General features: G+C 40.6%; 1 protein-coding gene across 1 annotated transcript in view; it reads right to left on the bottom strand.

Annotated features, from left to right (window-relative positions):
* PPP1R42 (protein phosphatase 1 regulatory subunit 42) overlaps positions 1–12,676 on the bottom strand; it is a 64,509-nt gene extending 51,833 nt beyond the window's left edge. The window contains exons 1-2 of the mRNA XM_019032265.4: positions 12,588–12,676; positions 1,677–1,889 (exon numbers count right to left, since the gene is read on the bottom strand). Of these exons, the coding sequence (XP_018887810.2) occupies positions 1,677–1,805 (129 nt within the window). The 5' untranslated portion in view covers positions 1,806–1,889; positions 12,588–12,676. The remainder of the gene's footprint in view (positions 1–1,676; positions 1,890–12,587) is intronic.
* Between the last annotated feature and the right edge of the window lie 8,417 nt (positions 12,677–21,093).

The raw sequence follows: 21,093 nt of genomic DNA, 5'->3' as shown, positions 1-21,093 counted from the left end.
CCAATTTGCCTTCCTTCTAACAAAGATCATCCACCCTGGAGGAGCACTGATTGATGTGAGGACAGCGTATGAAATAGGGGCTTTACTGGGGGCTCTCCAGAGAAAGTAGTCTTACATGATATGATGAGGTAGAGAGTTCTGGGCAACAAAAGAGAAACATTAGGTTTGGGCAAAGGAATTCATGGGAAGAAGGATCACCAGGAAACCAGAAAGGGATCTAGAATGGGAGCTGGGTTGGGGTCCCTACAAAAAAACCAAGCATTTAATTGATCATTTTGCCTGGGGCATTAGTATTTCTTTCATTTGTTCAATAAATATTTATTAAGTACATGAGTCAGGCATTGTAATGGATGAGGGATTTAGAGTGATGTGAAACAATAGACATGATTTCTGCCCTCAGGTAGTTCCTGTGTTTCCAAGAAAATTTAGCTCACCTGTAGTCTAGCATTTACTGTAGACAACAGATACCAACACAAATGGCCTAAGAGTGTTATTGCAGCCTTTAAAGTTTCCCAAATTACAGCCAAGAATTACCTTAGTGCTGAGAAAATGTACTTTCAGATTATATCCAGATAAACATAAACTTGTCTGATGTAATTGACCCAGTATAACATACATTTACATAACCAGTTAAATTCTGTGCAAAAAAGATTTCACTGTTAAACTCTTTTTTTCTTGTGTGAATTTTAATTTTTATTTCCATACTTTTTGGGGTAAAGGTGGTTTTTGGTTACATGGATAGGTTCTTCTTTTTTGAGACGCAGTCTCACTTTGTTGCCCAGGCTGTATTACAGGCGTGACCCACCACGCTTAGCCAGGATAAATTCTTTAGTGGTGAGTTCTGAGATTTTAGTGCATCCTTCACCTGAGCAGTGTATGCTGTACCCAATATGTAGTCTTTTATCCCTCATCCCCTTCCCAACCTTCCCTCACTGTTAAACTTTTGAAAAATGGTACTCACATACTTACTTCTTAACATTTTGGTATATTTAAAAAATTTATATTTCAAGGTTTTACAATAATACAAAAGTAATTAGTATCTATGAAATTATTTCCCAACATACACTTTCAAATCTAGTTTGCTACACTATACAGTGTTGTAGGAGAACTGTAATACATATATTTAATCTATGTATTTAAAAATCACAATAGTATATTTTATAGATTTAATTTTAACAAATTTAAAATCACAAGTAGGAAGTTAAAATAAAAACACAATATAAAGCTTACTGATAAAAATAAGTTAATAAGGCCGAGTGCGGTGGCTCGCGTGTGTAATCCCAGCACTTTGGAAGGCCAAGGCAGGCGGATCACTTCTTGAGCTCAGAAGTCTGAGCTCAAGAACTCAACATGGTAAACCTGGGCAACATGGTGAAACCCCATCTGTACTAAAAATACAAAAGTTAGCTGGGCATGGTGGCACATGCCTGTAATCCCAGCTACTCGGTAGGCTGAGGTACAAGAGTCGCTTGAACCTGAGAGGTGGAGGTTGCAGTGAGCTTTGATCATGTCACTATACTCCAGCCTGGGCAACAGACGGAGAGAGACTCTATCTCAAAAAAAAAGTTAATAAGAATAATGAAAATATAGTTAAAATATTAGGTATGCCCCCAAACCAATTCCTAAATTTTACATTATTAATTATATAAAATAGGAAATAATTTCAAAGTTCTTACAATTGCATCTATATTTTTGTCTGAAAAATTTATATGAGTTATTTTCTTCAGGCACTGTGAAATGGTTTCTTCTTTTCGGGGTTTAAGATTGCTGTTTCTGGCAATTAGATCCAAAGTCAGTCGAACCATAATTTCTTTATAAATCAAACTCTCAGCAAAAGCTCTGTTTTGACACCATGTCAAGAAGTAGGTTTAGGTATTATTTCCAACTTTCTGAAGATTAAAGAAAAAAGGAGCATTATGATATCATAGCAATTTAAGGAAAAGTTATTCTGACTTACTCTGTAAATAATTCCCTTATATGAAACTATTTGATAAGCTAGTTTATAGACATTTTTAGGGGCACTGAGGTATTTTCTAGGTTTATAGACATAACTTCATAAAAAGATTTAAAGCATCAAAATTAAACGCACAATAGTCATTACTCATTCACTTTTACTTTTAAATCTTTTTTTCTTCCTGAGTAGTATTTGAATCATTGCAAGTATCTTTTTTCTTTTCTTTTTTTTTTTTTTTTGAGACGGAGTTTCGCTCTTGTCACCCAGGCTGGAGTGCAGTGGCACAATCTCAGCTCACTGCAATCTCCGCCTCCCAGGTTCAAGCGATTCTCCTGTCTCAAGCCTCCCGAGTAGCTGGGATTACAGGAGTGTGCTACCACGCCCAGCTAATTTTTATATTTTTAGTAGAGATGCGGTTTCACCATATTGGCCAGGCTGGTCTCGAACTCCTGAGCTCAGGCAATTGGCCCGCCTCGGCCTCCCAAAGTGCTGAGATTACAGGCGTGAGCCACCGCGCCCGACCTCTTTTTTCTTTTAAGAGACTGGATCTCATGTTATGGTTCCCAGGCTGGCGTGTAGTGGCTATTCACAGGCATGTAGGCATGATCATAGTGCACTGCAACCTTTTTTTTTTTTTGAGACGACTCTCGCTCTGTCGCCAGGCTGGAGTGCAGTGGCACGGTCTTGGCTGACTGCAACCTCCGTCTCCTGGGTTCAAACGATTCTCCTGCCTCAGCCTCCCAAGCAGCTGGGATTACAGGCATGTGCCAGTATACCCAGCAAATTTTTGTATTTTTAGTAGAGATGGGGTTTCACCATGTTGGCCAGGCTGGTCTTGAACTCCTGACCTTGAGATGCGCCCACCTCAGCTTCCCAAAGTGCTGGGATTACAGGAGTGAGCCACCGTGCCTGGCCCCCCTTTTTTTTTTTTTTTTTTTTTTTTTAGAGACGGAGTCTTGCTCTGTCTCCCAGGCTGGAGTGCAGTGGCGCAATCTTGGCTCACCGCAACCTCCGCCTCCCTGGTTAAAGCAATTCTCCTGCCTCAGCCTCCCAAGTAGCTGGGACTATAGGCACACACCGCCATGCCCGGCTAATTTTTTTTTTTTTTTTAATTTTAATGGAGACGGGGTTTCACTGTGTTGCTCAGGCTGGTCTCGAACTCCTGAGCTCAGGCAATTGGCCTGCCTCGGCCTCCCAAAGTGCTAGGATTACAGGCATGAGCCACCGCGCCCGAGCCATGCACTGCAATCTTTGAACTCCTGGGCTCAAGTGCTCCTCCTGCCTATGCCTCAGCTGGGACCTACAGGGGTGCACCACTACGCCTGGTTTATGAGCATCTTTTTTTTTTTTTTTTTTTTTTGAGATAGTCTCGCTCTGTCGCCCAGGCTGGAGTGCAGTGGCGTGATCTCGGCTCACTGCAACCTCTGCCTCCTGGGTTCAAGCAATTCTCTGCCTCAGGCTCCCGGGTAGCTGGGATTACAGGCGCCCACCACCATGCTCGACTAATTTTTGTATTTTTAGTAGAGACGGGTTTCACCATCTTGGCCAGGCTGGTCTTGAACTCCTGACCTCGTGATCCACCCACCTCGGCCTCCCAAAGTGCTAGGATTACAGGCGTGAGCCATCGCGCCCGGCCTTATGAGCATCTTTTAAAGGATTATTATTCACTCTTGGAGTAAAAAAGGCCCTCGAGGAATATCCTCCAATGTTCTCATTTCACAGGTGAAGAAACTAAGTCCCCAGCACTTTGGGAGGCCGAGGCGGGCGGATCACAAGGTCAGGAGATCGAGACCATCCTGGCTAACACGGTGAAACCTCTACTAAAAAACACAAAAAATTAGCCAGGCATGGTGGCGGGCGCCTGTAGTCCCAGCTACTTGGGAGGCTGAGGCAGGAGAATGGCGTGAACCTGGGAGGAGGAGCTTGCAGTGAGCCGAGATCACGCCACTGCACGCCAGCCTGGGCGACAGAGCGAGACTCCACCTCAACAACAACAAAAAAAAAAAAAAAAAAAGAAAGAAACTAAGTCCCAGAGATTTATCTTAAGCTACTCAAGCTAGTGACAGTTGAGAAAGGGACCAGGTCTCTTGGCTCCTTTTCCCATAGTACCCATAGAGACCATATGTCTGAAACCCCTAAATCAGAACACATGGTGTGAAAACCTTAAGTACATAGGACAATGGTGCAAAATACTTGAAAATGAAGCTGGCCTAGAAATTTATGTTTTATTAGTACAACCATAATCCACGAAGAGGCAACATAATCCAGGGTTTTTTGTTGTGTTTTGTTTTTGTTGTTGTTGTTTGTTTTTTTTTTTGATATGAAGTCTTGCGCTTGTTGCCCAGGCTGGAGTGCAATGGCGCGATCTCGGCTCACTGCAACCTCCGCCTCCTGGGTTCAAGCAATTCTGCCTCAGCCTCCTGAGTAGCTGAGATTAACAGGCGCCTGCCACCATGCCCGGCTAATTTTTGTATTTTTAGTAGAGACGGGGTTTCACCATGTTGGCCAGGCTAGTCTCGAACTCCTGACCTCAGGTGATCTGCCTGCCTCAGCCTCCTAAAGTGCCGGGAATACAGGCGTGAGCCACTGAGCCCGGCCAATCCAGGGTTTTTCAATCCAGATTGCCTGGTTCAAATTTTGGCTTCATCACTTACTAGTTAGGCATCTTGGGCAGGTTACTTCAATTTCTTACAAAATAAGGATAATAATAGTCCCTATTTCCAAGGGATAATGTGAGGATTGGTGAAATAATCATTATAGAGTATTCTGCACAGTACCTGGTACATAGGTCAATAAACATTTGCTATCATTATTATTATTCTGTTACTGGTTTGTTCACAGATAAGGTTATCTTAACTGTATCACCAGAAATATATCAGGACTGTTAAATATGGGAAACATGCCGGGGGGCGGTGGTGCGTGTTTGTAGTTCTGGCTACTCGGTAGGCTGAGGCAAGAGGATTGCTTGAGCCCACGAGTTCCAGGTTAGCGTAAGCTATGATCATGCCACTGCACTCCAGCCTGGGTGACAGAGGGAGACTATCTCTAAATAAGTAAATAAAATATTGCCATATATTGTCTATAGATTTGAGGTAACCCGTTTTTTCAGTTTCCCAGGAAGTATAGCTATTTAAGTGATAAATATCCCAGTTTCCCCAATTGTGCTTCACATTCTTTTACTACAAATGTAACCAAAAACACAGTTTAAAATTAAACATTATTCCAGTGTATATGGAATTTAACCAATAAAATACCTCAATGTGAACAATATTCTGTACATGAAATCAGTGCTTAGAAGGAAAAATGAATTCAGTAGACTATAAATTAAATTTGTATACTCACACATTGGCATTACCTAGGCTATGTTATTATAAATTGCCCACAATAAAATATTTGAAGATATGGAATGTATTCTTAGACTCTTCAAAATGCAAAGTACAGCCTACAGAATAAAATTATAAAATCTTAAGCCTCAGAACTGAGCAGAAAAAAAATTATAAAATCTTCATAGATTTTTGAAATTTGCATATATCTGATTATTTTTATAACAAAATTTTAAGCTTATTGTTGACTTTTCAGACCACATTTCAAATATGATACTATATTCTGAACAAAGTGTCTAATTCAATAAAAATAACATTACCTTGAAAATATTTCATAAAATATTTCATGATAAAAGTATAAGAATAGTATCACACCCATGGACCCACAGGTCAGCTTAAAATATAAAACATTACAAATACATTTGAAACCCCTCTATACCTTTCTTCCTCTTCATTCTCTTAAATTTAGGATTTATCTAAAATTTAGACTATTCATGTTTTTATGCTTTTACTACAGATGTATGTATACCTAAACAATATATAGTACTGTTTTTCACAATTTTACATGTTATCAACCTAAACAATATATAGTACTGTTTTTCACAATTTTACATGTTATCAATGATATTAATGATATTATTCTGTCTTTAGCTTTCTTTTCTGCTTTATGTTTTGTTTGTGAGAGTCATCTGGGTTGATTTATGTAGCTCTACAATATTTACTATACAATATTCCATTGTAAGAAATTAATTTTTCCTAATGATTGATCTTTGAGTATTTCTTTTTTTTTCACTTTTACAATGTTGCCTTTATGATTTTGTATATATCATTTAGCACATGTGCAAGAGCTTCTTTAAGGTTTAAAACTAGGAGTGGCCACTTCTGGGTTGGACATTTCAACTTTACTATATACTGCCAAATTTTTCTCCAAAGGAATTTTACCACTGGCAAGTAAAAGAGTTCCCACTGCTCTGCACCATTGTTGGCACCTGATATTGGCAATCTTTAACTTTTTGCCAAGCTGATGGGTATAAAATGATATATCACTACTGTGTTTTAATTTGCCATTCTCTACTTATTGAGAGACTGAGAGTATTTTCCTGATTATTGGCCATGTGGAGTTTCTCTTCTGTTAATTGCTATTTCTTATATTTTGCCCATTTTTCCTACTGAGTTCTGCTTTTCTAAGACATTTTTAGAACACACACACATTTCTATTAGATACTAATATTTCATTGATAATATGTGTTGCAAATGTCTTTTCCCAGGCTGTAGCTTGTCTTTTCTCTTTTTCACTTGTTAGTTTGCTTTTAATGGTATCTTCTAAAAAACAGAAGCTTTATTTTTTAATATAGTCAAATGTATCACTATTTTTCTCATGTTTTGTGCTTTTTGTGGCTTATTTAATAACTCCTTCCCTACCTTAATTTCAGAAAAAAATGACCTATATATTCTTCTGAACATGTTAAAGTTTTCCTTGATGCATTTTGGTCTTTATCTAGAGTTGATTACTGTGTTGGAAGTGAGATACTCAATATTTTTTTCCTTATGAGAACCAATTACCCCAGTACTTGGGGTGTTTTCTCTTCTGTGGTTCTTTTCTCTTCCATTATTTATATATTTATCTCCATGACAACACGGTCTTAATTAGTATAGATTAATAATCTCTCTCTCTACTTGGGTTATTCTTGGTCCTTGACTCTTTCATATAAACTTTAACATCAATTTTTCATTTCATGAAAAGTCCTTTCATGATTTTGTTAGGAATTGCAAATTTATAAACAATTCATGAAGCACTGACATTTCTCTAATATCAAGTCTTCTTTTCCATGAGTATGGTAAGTCTTTCCGTTTTGGTAGTGCTAATTTAATGATTTTCAGTAGTTAAAATTTTTTCTTTTATATTTAAGGCCATGCATAAGTTTTTTGTTTTGTTTTGTTTTTTCATTTGTTTGTTTGTTTTTGAGACAGGGTCTCGCTCTGTACAGTGGCCTGATCTCGATTCACTGCAGTTTCCATCTCCCAGTCTCAAGGGATCCTCCCATCTCAGCCTTCCGAGAAGCTGGGACTACAAGCCTGCGCCAGCATGCCCAGCTAATTTTTGTATTTTTAGTAGAGATGGGGTTTTGCCAAGTTGCCAGGGGAATTTCAAACTCTTGGGCGAAAGCAATCCACCTGCCTCGGCCTCCCAAACTGTTGGGATTGCAGGCATGAGCCACCATGCCCAGCTCGAGTTTTTATTTTTGAGTTATTGGGATCATAGATTTTTGTTGATATTGCAAATGTTATTCTTTTAGAAACTGTATTTTCTGTTTGTAGCCACTGTATAGAAATGCAGTATTTTAAAAATATTGATTTTATATCCAGCAACACTGGTAAGGACACATTAATTTTATTTTATAGAGTCTTTGGGTTTTCCATGTAGACAATCAGATTATATATGAGTAACAGTCTACTACTTCCCAAACCTTTTATCTCTTTTTTTTCTTTTTTATTGTGTTATTGCACTGGCTAGGACCTCTAGGAACAATGTTGAGTAGAAGCGATGAGGGCATATACACTTGTCTTATTGCTGATCTCAAAGGAAATACTTGCAACATTTCACCAAGTATGATATCTGCTGTAAGTCTTTTTTTTTTAGTATGATATTTGCTGTAAGTTTTTTTTTAAGATAGCCATACTCAGCTGGGCACCATGGCTCATGCCTGTAATCCCAGCACTTTGGGAGGCTGAGGTGGGCAGATCACGAGGCCAAGAGATTGAGACCATCCTGGCCAAAATGGTGAAAACCCGTCTCTACTAAAAATACAAAAAAATTATCTGGGCATGGTGGCGCGCACCTGTAGTCCCAGCTACTCAGGAGGCTGCGGCAGGAGAATCACTTGAACCTGTTAGGAGGAGGTTGCAGTGAGCTGAGATCGTGCCACTGCACTCCAGCCTGGCGACAGACCAAGACTCCATCTCAAAAAAAAACCAAAAAAAATATAGCCATACTCAGATTAAGAAAGTGCTTTTATATTCATAGTTTGTAAAGTTTTTTTTTTAAATCATGAATGAATGTTGATGGTTATGAAATGTTTTTCTTTTGCATTAGGAGATGTGGTGAAATACATTAATAGACTTCTAATGGTTCTTTTTGTATGTGTGTGTGTATGACAGGGTCTCACTCTGTCATTCAGGCTGGAGTACAGTGGTGCAATCTCGGCTCAGGCAACCTCTGCCTCCTGGGCTCAAGCAATCCTCCCACCTCAGTCTCCCGAGTAGCTCAGGCCCTACAGGCTCATGCCACCATGCCAGCTAATTTTTTTTTTTTTTAGATGGAGTCTTGCTCTGTTGCCCAGGCTGGAGTGCAGTGGTGTATCTTGGCTCACTGCAAGCTCCCCCTCCCGGGTTCAAGTGATTCTCCTGCCTCAGCCTCCTGAGTAGCTGGGACTACAGGCGCCTCCCACCACGCCCAGCTAATTTGTTGTATTTTTTTTAGTAGAGACGGGGTTTCACCGTGTTAGCCAGGATGGTCTCCATCTCCAGACCTCGTGATCCGCCCACCTCGGCCTCCCAGAGTGCTGGGATTACGGGCGTGAGCCACCGCACCCAGCCTAATTTTTGTATTTTTTGTAGAGACAGGGTTGTACCATGTTGCCCAGGCTGGTAGACCTCTAATGTTAAATTTTTTTGCATTCCAGCGATAAACCAAACTTAGTCAGAATAACATATATACACAAATTAAGTTTGCTAATATTTTACTTAGGATTTTAATTTTTTTTTTTTTTTGTACAGATAGGGGTTCACTCTTGCCCAGGCTGGAGTGCAGTGGTGTGATTATAGCTCACTGCAATATCAAATTCCTGGGCTCAAGTGATTCTCCCACCTCAGCCTCTTGAGCAGCTGGGACTACAGGTGTACACCACCATGCCCAGCTAATTTTTTATTTTTATAGAGACAGGGTCTTACTATGTTGCCAAGGCTGGTCTCAAACCCGTGGCCTCAAGCAATCCTCCCACCTCAGCCTCCCAAAGTGCCAAGATTATAGGCATGAGCCACCATGCCTTGCCAGGAATTTTTTCATCTAAGCTTAATAAGGAGGTTTTTCTTTTCTTTTTTTACAGACAGGGTCTCATTATGTTGCCTAGGCTGGTCTCAAACTCCTGGGCTCAAGTGATCCTCCTGCTTTGGCTTTTCAAAGTGCTGGGATTACAGGTGTGAGCCACCATACCCAGCCTATCACTTGAGTTTTTACTTCAGGCTCTGTTTTCTAACTTTGGCTAAAACAGAAAATTTGGATCACCTGAAACCTCATGAATGGCCATGCTATTTTGTAGGGAAGGCAAAATCTTACCTCTTCCATCTTAGAGTTTTTTTTTTTTTTTTTTTTTTTGTGGCTGAGCCTAAGAATTAAATTGACATACAGCAGATCAAGAGGAGAAAAACAAGCAAATTTAGTTAATACAAGTTTAATGTGGCATGGGAGCCTTCATAAGAAATGAAGACCCAAAGACGCAGAGTTGTATACTTGCATACTAAGTTAGAAAAAGGACAGTAGGCCGGGTGCAGTGGCTCATGCCTGTAATCCCAGCACTTTGGGAGGCCAAGGTGGGCAGATCACTTGAGGTCAGGAGTTCGAGACCAGCCTGGACAACATGGTGACACCTCATCTCTACTAAAATTACAAAAATTAGCTGGGTGTGGTGGCACATGCCTATAATCCCAGCTACTCAGGAGGCTGAGGCAGAGGAATCGCTTAAACCTGGGAGGCAGAGGTGGCAGTGAGCCCAGATCGCACCACTACACTCCAGCCTGGGCGATAGAGTGAGACTCCGTCTCAAAAAAAAAAAAAAAAGAAAGAAAAAATAAGAGCATAGTAAATTGTGAAAATGTGGCCGGGCGCGGTGGCTCATGATTGTAATCCCAGCACTTTGGGAGGCCGAGGTGGGTGGATCACCTGAGGTCAGGAGTTTGCGACCAGCCTGACCAATATGATGAAACCCTGTCTCTACTAAAAATACAAAAAAATTAGCCGGGCATAGTGGCATATGCCTGTAATCCCAGCTACTCGGGAGGCTGAGGCAGGAGAATCGCTTGTACCTAGGAGGCAGAGGTTGTGGTGAGCCAAGATTGCACCATTGCACTCCATACTGGCCAACAAGAGCGAAACTCCATCTCAAAAAAAAAAGAAAAAAGAAAATGTGACAAGGTAAAGGAGCTTGGGCTAGGGCTAGGGTAGTTGATTGGTGAAGGGTTCCTGTAAAAACATTTGTTTGTACAGCTTTTCCTTGGCTTCAGCTTCTAGTCCTTGATGGTAAGAATGATACTTTCTAGTATAGGGAGGAAATCTTTCACATAAAAATTTATTCTCCTGCTTTTAAGAAAAAGAACAGGCAGGGTGTGTTGGCTCACACCTGTAGTCCCAGCACTTTGGGAGGCTGAGGCGGGAGGATTGCTTGAGCCCAGGAGTTCGAGACCAGCCTGAGCAACATGGCGAGACCCCTGTCTCTACAAAAATAAATGAGCCAGGCATGGTGGTACATGCCTGTGGTCCCAGCTATTTGGGAGGTTGAGGCAGGAGGATTGCTTGAGCCTGGGAAGTCAAGGCTGTGGTGAGCTGTGATTGCGCCACTGCACTTCAGCCTGGGAAACAGAGCATGAACCTGTCTCAAAACAAAAAACAAAAAACAGAATAAAAGTCAGAGCAATCGTCTTTTACCTGTCATTTTTCAAGTGCTTTTTTTTTTTTTTTTTTCCTGAGATGGAGTCTTGGTCTGTTGCTCAGGTTGGAGTTCAATGGTGCGATTTCGGCACACTGCAACCTCTGCCTTCTGGGTTCAAGCGATTCTTCTGCCTCAGTCTCCCGAGCAGCTGGGATTACAAGCATGCACCACCACACCCGGCTAATTTTTGTATTTTTAGTAGAGACGGGGTTTTCCTATGTTGGCCAGGCTGGTCTGGAACTCCTGATCTCAAGTGATCCGCCCTCCTCAGCCTCCCAAAGTGCTAGGATTACAAGTGTGAGCCACCATGCCCAGCAATTTTTCAAGTGCTTTTATCTAAATATAGTCAATATGCCAGAGCAGCATATTTTGAAATGACATATTCTTAATACTTTCACTTTAGAAATGGATTCCGTCTATAGATTTCGGTGTATAAACTGGTGTTCACACAGATAAAAATTAATGACCTTAGATAATTTTGGAAAAGGACAGAGGCAAACTTTGTATGTAAGTGAAGTATTTATTAAACCAAGGGAAGGTCAATGGACCTCATCAGCAAGCTATAGGAAAACTTTCTAGGGGCTTGAATATGGAAAAGGAGAGAACTGAATCAACCCACAACACAAAATAATAGACTGTTAACTCAAAAGAATTTGCATTGTAGCAGTCCATAAGAAAGAATTTAGTTTCATCAAAACACCACCATTCATCTTGTTAAAAACAATATTAATTTAAACTGTATTGGTAGTTTTTATTGTTATAGAAAATTAAAAGCTTCAGGAGCTTAAACTGAACCTGAAGTGGATTTGGATATATTTTAGAACATTATAATAAAAATAATGTCAGCACTTGTGAAGTGTCTTTGGTTTTCTTTTAAAAGAGATTGTGTTCTAAAGTTTGAGAAACTGCTTTTGCCTACTTTCCACCTTCTAGATATCTCGTGTTACTTTGGGACTCCTCTTACTAGATCTCTCTCTCCCAGGCCACCGGTGGGAACAGCTTAGAGCTTCTTTACAGGCTCTAGGAATCCATTTTATTGTTAGCTTTTTGTTGTTGTTTTTTGTTTTTTTGTTTGTTCGTTTTGTTGTTGTTGTTTTCCAGCTTTTCGGTTTGGGGGGTACATGTGCAGGTTTCTTACATGGGTGGAATCCATTTTAATGGACCCCTTGGCTTTCATCTACTGGAATTCCCACAGACTAGAGGCAGTGGACAACGTTTTCTGAATTCTGTTAGTATCTATACTTCCACTTAGGCCACAGGCTCAGTGGCTTCCAGATGCTCTAAATCACTGGCTCCAGCCCTCAGGCTTTTCAAAACCCTTTCAAACTCAGCTCCACGCCCACCGGGCTGCTTCCTCAGCCCCGCGACCACCCCTCCACCTGTGTCTCCCTCCTCTAGAGCTGTTTCACAATCTTGCCAGCTAACCATTTGTTAAAAACACAGACTTCCAGACTATTTTTTCTGGAAATTCTGTATGTCTAAAGACAGGGCCCAAGGATCTGCATTTTAACAAATGTCCCGGAAAGTCTTACTGGCAGGCAAGTTTGAGAAACATGGTTCTAGGGTTTCCTCGGTCCCCACGCTTATTCCCCGCGGGCAGCTCACCGCTCGCGGGACAGTCTGGTAGGTAACTCCAGTTTGGTCGGTTTCACCGGCGCCGGGTCCCTACGCAGACCAGCGGCGGTTGCTGGGCGACCAGACGCGCTGTCCAAGCGCCACTCACGAGAAATCTCGCGACGTCGCAGGCTGCTCCCTCCCCTGTGAGGCGGCGACCGGGCGCTGATGGGCGCTGACGGTGGTCACTAGGCCGACTCCGACTAGAGTCCTGTTAGCTTGAAGAGGCCGTGAGGCATCGGTCACCGCATTGTTTTAGTGGACCAGTTAGTAGCCGGAACAATTTCTGGCAGACCACCATTTCCCCCTACCGGATTATCCTGCCATCGGCTTTGACCGTTTCAGTGCCCAACAACCACCTTTTCCCAAAAACAGACCAGGAAAGGAATTATCTGATTCAGAATACAGCCTGTACTCCATCCTTTCCTCGGTGAAACCTCAAATTCCTTAGGGTGACATTGAGGGCTATTTATCATGACCAACCTCACCGCTTGCCGCCTGCCCTCTACACTCCAGTGTTTTTCAGTATACCCTGTTCTTAATAATAAAAATAATAATAATTCCCCTCTCTTCTCCGACCTTCAAGGTAGGCATAGCACACACTTTCTCACCTCATTCAGTCTTATTTTTCCTTTTAAGATTTAAAGACTCAGTTTGGAATTAGTGCAGCCTTTCCGAAATCTTCCTGGGTATCCCATCTTGTTAAGTAATGCCCTTTCTTCCCCCCAAACAGCTGAGATGTATTACTTTTTCCAGCATAGCACTTAATACAATATTATATGTTAGCTACTTAGCCATATCTCCAATGAGGTGGTAAATTCTTTGAGGGCAAGGATTATGTGGTTTACCTCGCTATTTCCAGGACCTAGCAAAGTGCCTTGTTCATTAATAGTTACTCCATAAATGTTTGCAAAATCAGTAATTTAATTGCAGAAGAAGAACAATAGTACAGGGAACTGACATTTATAGTGGAAAGCCTGGGGCTCATTAGGGATATGGTGAAGTGAGCAGTCTGGATGTAAGGGACAATGCAAGCTGGAAAACATTTGAGTACCAGCTGTGATTCTGGTGGAGAAAAGGTCGTCATTGCCATTCTTTGAGCAAAGACGTGTCAGAGCAGAAGATTGTTAGAATGCAAGGCAGCTTAGAGCCCATGAGGGTAATCCAAATTGCCATTTTGCAGATAAGGAAATTCCCAGGGCTCAAAAGAAGAAAGAAACATGCTCAAGGTCACACCTGGGGTGGCAGAGAGGGAACTTCTTGGCCTCCTGATTTCAAGCCCACTTCTCCTTTCATTTTATCCCCCTGACCATTACAATAAGAGTATCCTAGGAAGGTGGGGGAATGGTGGCAAAGGAGCCCTAACCCCATTCAGGATATTTTTGCTTAAGTCCAGTTGTGAGAGCAATCTTGGCCTGGGTTGGAGTGAAGGCAAAGAAAGTGGAAAAGAATGAAAAAATTTAGGAGATATTTTGAAGCATGATTTAATAGAGACTGGATAGTATAAAGGGAGGGGAGAAGTTGAAGATAATTCCCAGATGTTAGCTATGATAAAGGAACAATACTAGGGAAAGAGGAGAGATGGTGAGTAATTTGAGGGGAAGTGGATGAGTTTGGTTTACATACATTAAGTGTGAGGTGAGAAAGGTTTTAATAGTCTCCAATATAAAGCTGATTATTTAAACCATGAGGCCATAAATGGTAGTGAGGGAGAAAATAAGGAAAGTGAAATAGTGGGTTAGTAGCTATGCCAACTAGTTTGGATAAAAGAGGGAAGAAAAACTAGTAAAGATGGTATAGAAAGAATCATCAGAGGTAAGATTTGTCCTGAGAAGCACAATAATTCAGTGATTCAGAAACTCATAATTCAGATTCAGACACTGGGGGAGGGAGTTTAAAGAGGGGGTACCTAACAGAATAAAAAGCCACAGAAGGATAAGAAATAAAAGAATGGCTGGGCATGGTGGCTCATGCCTGTAATCCCAGCACTTTGGGAGGCCGAGGCGGGTGGATCATGACGTCAGGAGTTTGAGACCAGCCTGACCAACAAGGTGAAACCCCGTCTCTACTAAAAATACAAAGGGTGGCTGGTCATGGTGGCGTGTGGCTGCGATCCTAGCTACTCGGAAGGCTGGAGGCAGGAGAGTCGCTTGAATCTGGGAGGCAGAGGTTGCAGTGAGCCAAGATTGCGCTATTGCACTCCAGCCTGGGCAACAGAGCGAGACTCTGTCAAAAAAAAAAAAAAAAAAAAAGGAGAGAAAGAAAAGAATGATCAACGTAATATGGCTAAAACACTACTAGAGGGGTACGAATTAGATGCCCCCCAATTATCTGTTTTGTGGTTCATTCATTTGGGGATAACAGCTTTAACAATGATGCAGGGCTGGTCCATTGCTCTGTGTAGCACTTGGTCAACTTGCCGCTAGCATTACTTTGCTGGGAGCCTTGTTTAGCAATGCCTCATTGAAAATCAGTTGCTCTGGAAATCTTCCTTTTGGAACAATTGCATATATCATTATAAAACGGAGTATTATTTCATTTGTGGTAATATTTAACACATTTAACATATTTAAATTAAATAACATTTAAATAAAACATATTTAAATGTCTAAAAGGATATACATATAGATATATACCAAAATGTTTAATAGTGGTTGTTTCTTGGTGATAGAATTATGATTGTTCTTTTCTCCTATTTTTAGCAATAAGATTTTTTTTAATGATAAAATTACATTCTGAAAATTTATTTTGGATTCCACTGTTCATGGAATTGAAAATGTCTCTGTGACTGCTGGTAGTTACAGTGGTTTGAATTACTAATTTTTCTTTTTCTTTTTCTTTTTTTTTTTTTTGAGATGGAGTCTCACTCTGTTGCCCAGGCTGGAGTGCAGTGGCACGATCTCAGCTCACTGCAACTTCTGCCTCCTGGGTTCAAGTGATTCTCCTGCCTCAGTCTCCCAAGTAGCTGGGAGAACAGGTGCGCGCCGCCACACCAGGCTAATTTTTTATGTTTTTAGTAGAGACGGGGTTTCACCATCTTGGCCAGGCTGGTCTTGAACTCCTGAATGATCCACCTGCCTCGGCCTCCCAAAGTGCTGGGATTACAGGTGTGAGCCACCGTGCCCAGCCGAATTACTAATTATTTTTTTGATGCAACAAGTTAAGAGAAAGTATTTTCTCATTAAGATGTGAAATATAGGCCAGGTGCAGTGGCTCACACCTGAAATCCCAGCACTTTGGGAGGCCGAGGCAGATGGATCACGAGGGCAGCAGATCGAGACCATCTGGCCAACATGGTGAAGCCCTGTCTCTATTAAAAATAAAAAAATTGGCCGGGTATGGTGGCACCCACCTGTATTGCCAGGTAGTCCCAGCTGCTCAGGAGGCTGAGGCAGGAGAATCGCTTGAACCTGGGAGGTAGAGGTTGCAGTGAGCTGAGATCGTGCCACTGTACTTCAGCCTGACAACAGAGCAAGACTCTGTCTCAAAAAAAAAAAAAAAGATGTGAAATATAATTCCTGTCTGATGGCACAGAATGTTAAACAATCATCTGTGTATTTTCCAATGTGGCAGAAATTTGGCAGACTGCAAGAAATACTTGTCTTCAGTACCAAATTTGTAAGTTCAGCATAAAATACTCTTAAGATTTACACTTTTACAGATGTTGGGAAATAAGTATTTGTAAAAATATATATATTGTGAAGCCTTGAGAATCATTTTAAAAGGTACTTTTGGAAGAATGATGCTAAAAAGCACATTTGTAAAAGCCTCAACTAGAGTTTCCAAGAAACCTCAGACGGAAACATACTTTATATTTCATATATTTTTCTTTGTAGCCCATATGTATTTCTTGACCTTCCAGAGTACATACAGCACACCATCTTTAATGATTAGTTATCTTTCATTGAGAAACCAGCAAGTTAAAGGGCCCAGACATGCGTAACATCACATAACTCCATAAAGAAAAATTTTTTGTTAATGCCTCTTTTTGTCTTGATCTTGTAGATTGGTAAATATTAGTTATATGGTAGGCAGACTTCGAAGATGGCCTCAGCAATCTCACCTCCTGATATCCAGGCCCTTGTGTGATCCTCTCCTCTGGAATGTGGACTAGACCTACTGACCTGTTCTAGCCAATAGAATAAGGCAAAGCTGATAGACTATCTTTCAGTGATTAGGTTACAAAAGATTGTAACTTCTGTATTGTTAGCAGACTTTATTACATTTTGGGCTTGCAGTCTTTGAAAAAACAAGTTGCCATTTAGGAGAGCACATATGGCAAGGATCTAAGGATAGTCTCTAGCCAACAGCTAGTGAGGAACTGAGACTGTCAATCCGATGAGAAACTAAATGCCAACAAATACTGTCTAAGCTAGGAAGTTGAGCTTTCAGATGAGATCTCATCCGTAGCCAACACCTTGATAGCAGCACTGTGAGAGAGACTCTGAAGCAGAGGACCTAGATCCCTGACCTACGAAATCTGTGAAATGATATGTGTAATTTTAATCACTGAGTTTTGCAATTTGTTATATAGCAATAAATACCTAATAGGAGCAATGGAAAATTCCCTTAAGGAGAGGTTTATTCAGAAAATTGGGACATCATTCCTATTTTTATAGGACATTTCAAATGGAAACTCAGAGGAGAGAAAAGAAAGTGACTACAGGAAGCTTAGTTAAACAAGTATATATTGATCTATCTATCTATCTATCTATCTATCTATCTATCTATCTATCTAATCTATCAGAAGCTGCAAGCTGTAGAATCAATACAAACAAGACCCTTTTGGTTATGGATGAAGCAGTCTCTATTCAAGGTATCCTGTAACCTGAAGATGATCATTTCATGGGGAGCTTCTGTAGAAGATACTAAGAGCCCTCTAAGGCCATGATGTACACAATATGAGCCCTAATAATAAGTGATTTTTAAAAAATAATTTAGTAACTGATTTATGTAATTTATTATATAATGTATTTTATAAATATAAATGATTATTACATAGATTATATATAAAACAATCCATGGTATTTCTTCTGCGTTCCAGACCTATGCATCCAACTGGCTGCTAGACATTCATTCCACCTGGATATAAATGTCCTGGAGGCATTGAAAACTCAAGCTATCAAAACTGAACTCATTTCCATCCTTCACAAATCTGATAGACTTCCTCTAGATCCTGTCTTGCTCACAGTTCACCCTACTACAGATGTAGAGCCTGAGAGCCATCTCCAGTACTCTCACATATTAATACTAGTCACCAAACCATGTCCACTTAATCTCAGCATGACTTTCAAATCTAGCTTTCTCTCCATGTCCCCATTATTAACTAACAACAGATGTGAAAGGACTTTGTGAAGTTCTATTTTTAAAAGTTATATTAATTTTAATACACAAAGATTTTCTCAAGTTCTATTTTTACAGTTCTATTATGTTTAATATAGACTCTTTTCTAAAATGGTTCACTTGCACTCATCACTAGAGGATCAAATTGAAATAAATATAACATGTGAGATGTGGCTATAAATTAAGGATCTCAGCTGAAAATCAGTTTCATTACCTTAAAGACGCATTTTTTTTTTTTTGAGATAGGGTCTCTGTCACTCGGGCTAGAGTGCAGTGGTAGGATCACAGCTTACTGCAGCCTCGACCCTCCAGGCTCAATAGCTCGCTCACCTCAGCCTCCCGAGTAGCTGGGACTACAGGTGTGCTGCAATGCCTGACTAATTTTTGTATTTTTTATAGAGATGAGATTTCACCGTGTTGCTCAGGCTGGTCTTGAACCCCTGGGTTCAAGCAATCCACCTGCCTCGGCCTCCTAAAGTGCTGGGATTTCAGGCGTGAGCCACTGCACCCAGCCTAAAGACACATTTAATATTATACCTTAAAGTAAAAAGATTTTACCTTAAAGTGAAAAGAAGCTTTCTGAAAAGTATTTTGTAAACATTGCCACTAGCACTCTAATTTAAATAATGTTTTATCTCAATTTCTGTAACATTTATTGTCAATAGAGTCTAAAATTTTAGTTTGAGTTTTCAGGTAGTATTTGCAAGACATGCACATACAATTTTAGAAAAAGTTTAGATTAGGTTTCAGGAACAGTTCCCTGCTTATGTTTTAGGAATTTCAAAAAAACTGTCTTTTGTACCAGAGATGGGGAACCTCTGGAGATTCAAGACCAAATTTGCTTAAGTTTATCAGGCCAATAATAAGTTCAGCAAAAGTTTAATTAGTTTGTGATGGATAGGGGCTAAGAGTGAAACTCAGCAATGTAATATACTCTATCCTCATATCTTTCAAAATAAAATAAGTGAAAACATGTTATATATCTGTATACCTCTATTTAATTGCTTCACTTTTTGGTTCCTGTTTGCTTTTTTTGGTAAGCTCATTTGAAAAGAGTTCCACTCCTCCATGATTGTTTTTGTAAGTGGCTGGTGCTTTTTTAATAGTAGTGTGTCCTTTTATATATTTCTACAGTAGTGATCCTTTATAGAATAAGGCTTTTTTTTAACTCCTATTTTAAACCTCTTAAGAAGTTTTGGTAAAAAGTACTTATTTTTATAATGATCTCACAGTGTAACAAAAGTCACAGTGGTGCATGCCTGTAGACCCAGCTACTTGGGAGGCTGAGGCAGGAGGATCGCTTGAGCCCAGGAGTTTGAGGCTGCAGTACACTATGATTGTGCCTGTGAATAGCTACTGTACCCTAGTCTGGGCAACATAGCAAGACCCCATGTCTAAAACAATAAAGTCACTTTAAAAGTGTGGGTACCAGGCCAGGCACGGTGGCTCATGCCTGTAATCCCAGCACTTTGGGAGGCAGAGGCGGGTGGATCACGAGGTTAGGAGATGGAGACCATCCTGGCTAACATGGTGAAACCCCATCTCTACTAAAAATACAAAAAAATTAGCCAGGCATGGCGGCGTGAGCCTGTAGTCCCAGCTGCTGGGGAGGCTGAGGCAGGAGAATGGCGTGAACCCGGGAGGGGGAGCTTGCAGTGTGCCGAGATTGCACCACTGCACTGCAGCCTGGGTGACAGAGCAAGACTCTGTGTCAAAACAAAACAAAACAAAAACAAACAACAAAAAAAGTGTGGGCACATTTAATTTCTTCCTCTAAAAATGCAGTATATTGTTGATGTTTCTGAAAAGCAAAAAAAAGTATGTGCAGTAAGTTATTTCTTTTCTGAACAGATATTTATGGGTTGACTGCCAGGTGCCACTGCTTAAGGTGCTGGGGATACAAAGGTGAGTTAGAACAAGTCCCCACCCCCATGGAGCTTACATTCTAGAAAGGGGAGACAGACTAATAAATCAAGCATCCAAATAATTTGAGATTGCAGTAAATTCTGTGAAAGAAAGAAATAGAGTGTAATGAAATTGTGTAACTGGGGTAGGGAGGAAGAAGGGAAGGAGAAAGGTATTTCCTTGAGATGAGGGAGATGGGCATTTGAACTGAGACAAGAATGAGGAGCCAGGTGTGTGAGAGCCTGCAAGGAAGTGTTCCAGGTCCAGAAAGCAGCCACTGTGAAGGTCTGGAGTGGGGAAGAGCTGGGTGAGCATAAGGACCCAGAGGACAGTGTGGGTGGAAGACAGTGAAGGAGTGGGAGAATGGGTGAGAGGAAAGTATGAATCAGATGTAAAGGGCCTTTTGGTCACAGTGAGAAATTTGGATTTTGGTATTAATATGTCATAGTATTTAACTCAGAATGTACATTTTCCTTTCGTTAACAGGAAAAAACTAACTTTATTGTACGTATTATATTTAGAGTTTGAAGGAGAGAGCAGTTGCTACTTTATAAGATGAAAAAATACTGTTTTTGTAGTGTGATATTAGTGTAATTAATAGTATTAAGGATGCCCTTAGAAATCTAAGCAGGAGGGTCTTGAGAACTTGGAAACATATTTCAACTTGTGTTCCCAATTGTCAGATTCAATATAGCTGTTGTTTTAGTTTTGCTTTCTGGTGTAGGTAAGGCATGTGTTAATTATTTTCAGATCTTGGGATAACTAGAAGTCTATAATGTTGATGTCTGTCTATATGAATTACCATTTCAACATTCCATAGTTTTAAGTGATGTAGTGTTTACCTTAAATATTAAGACTAGTTAGACTCATAATCTTCCCTAAAAAGTGGTGTTCATTTGTAATTCTGACATCAGTGGCCTATCAAGGTAACTTTCTTCAAGCTACAGAACATTTCACTTTTTTCTTTTCTCCCCTTCCTTCCTCCCTCCCTCCCTCTCTTCTTCCTTCCTTCCTTTTCTTCCCCCTCCTCTTCCTCTTCTTCTTTTCTTCTTCTCCTTCTCTTTCTTCTCTTTCTTCTTCTTCCTCTCTCTCTCTCCCTCCCCTCCCCAACTCTTCTTTTTATAAAACTTTTACCCCCTTTCCTAGAGTGCTGATACAGAACCTTTCAGATGGCTGTACTTATTCAACATGATGTGTCCTCACATATAAGATCACACATTAATTTCTGGCCAGGCGCGGTGGCTCAGGC

The sequence above is a fragment of the Gorilla gorilla genome, chromosome 7 (assembly GCF_029281585.2).
Source record: "Gorilla gorilla gorilla isolate KB3781 chromosome 7, NHGRI_mGorGor1-v2.1_pri, whole genome shotgun sequence".
Lineage (NCBI taxonomy): Eukaryota > Metazoa > Chordata > Mammalia > Primates > Hominidae > Gorilla > Gorilla gorilla.
This window is presented reverse-complemented; position numbering and strand designations above follow the sequence as displayed.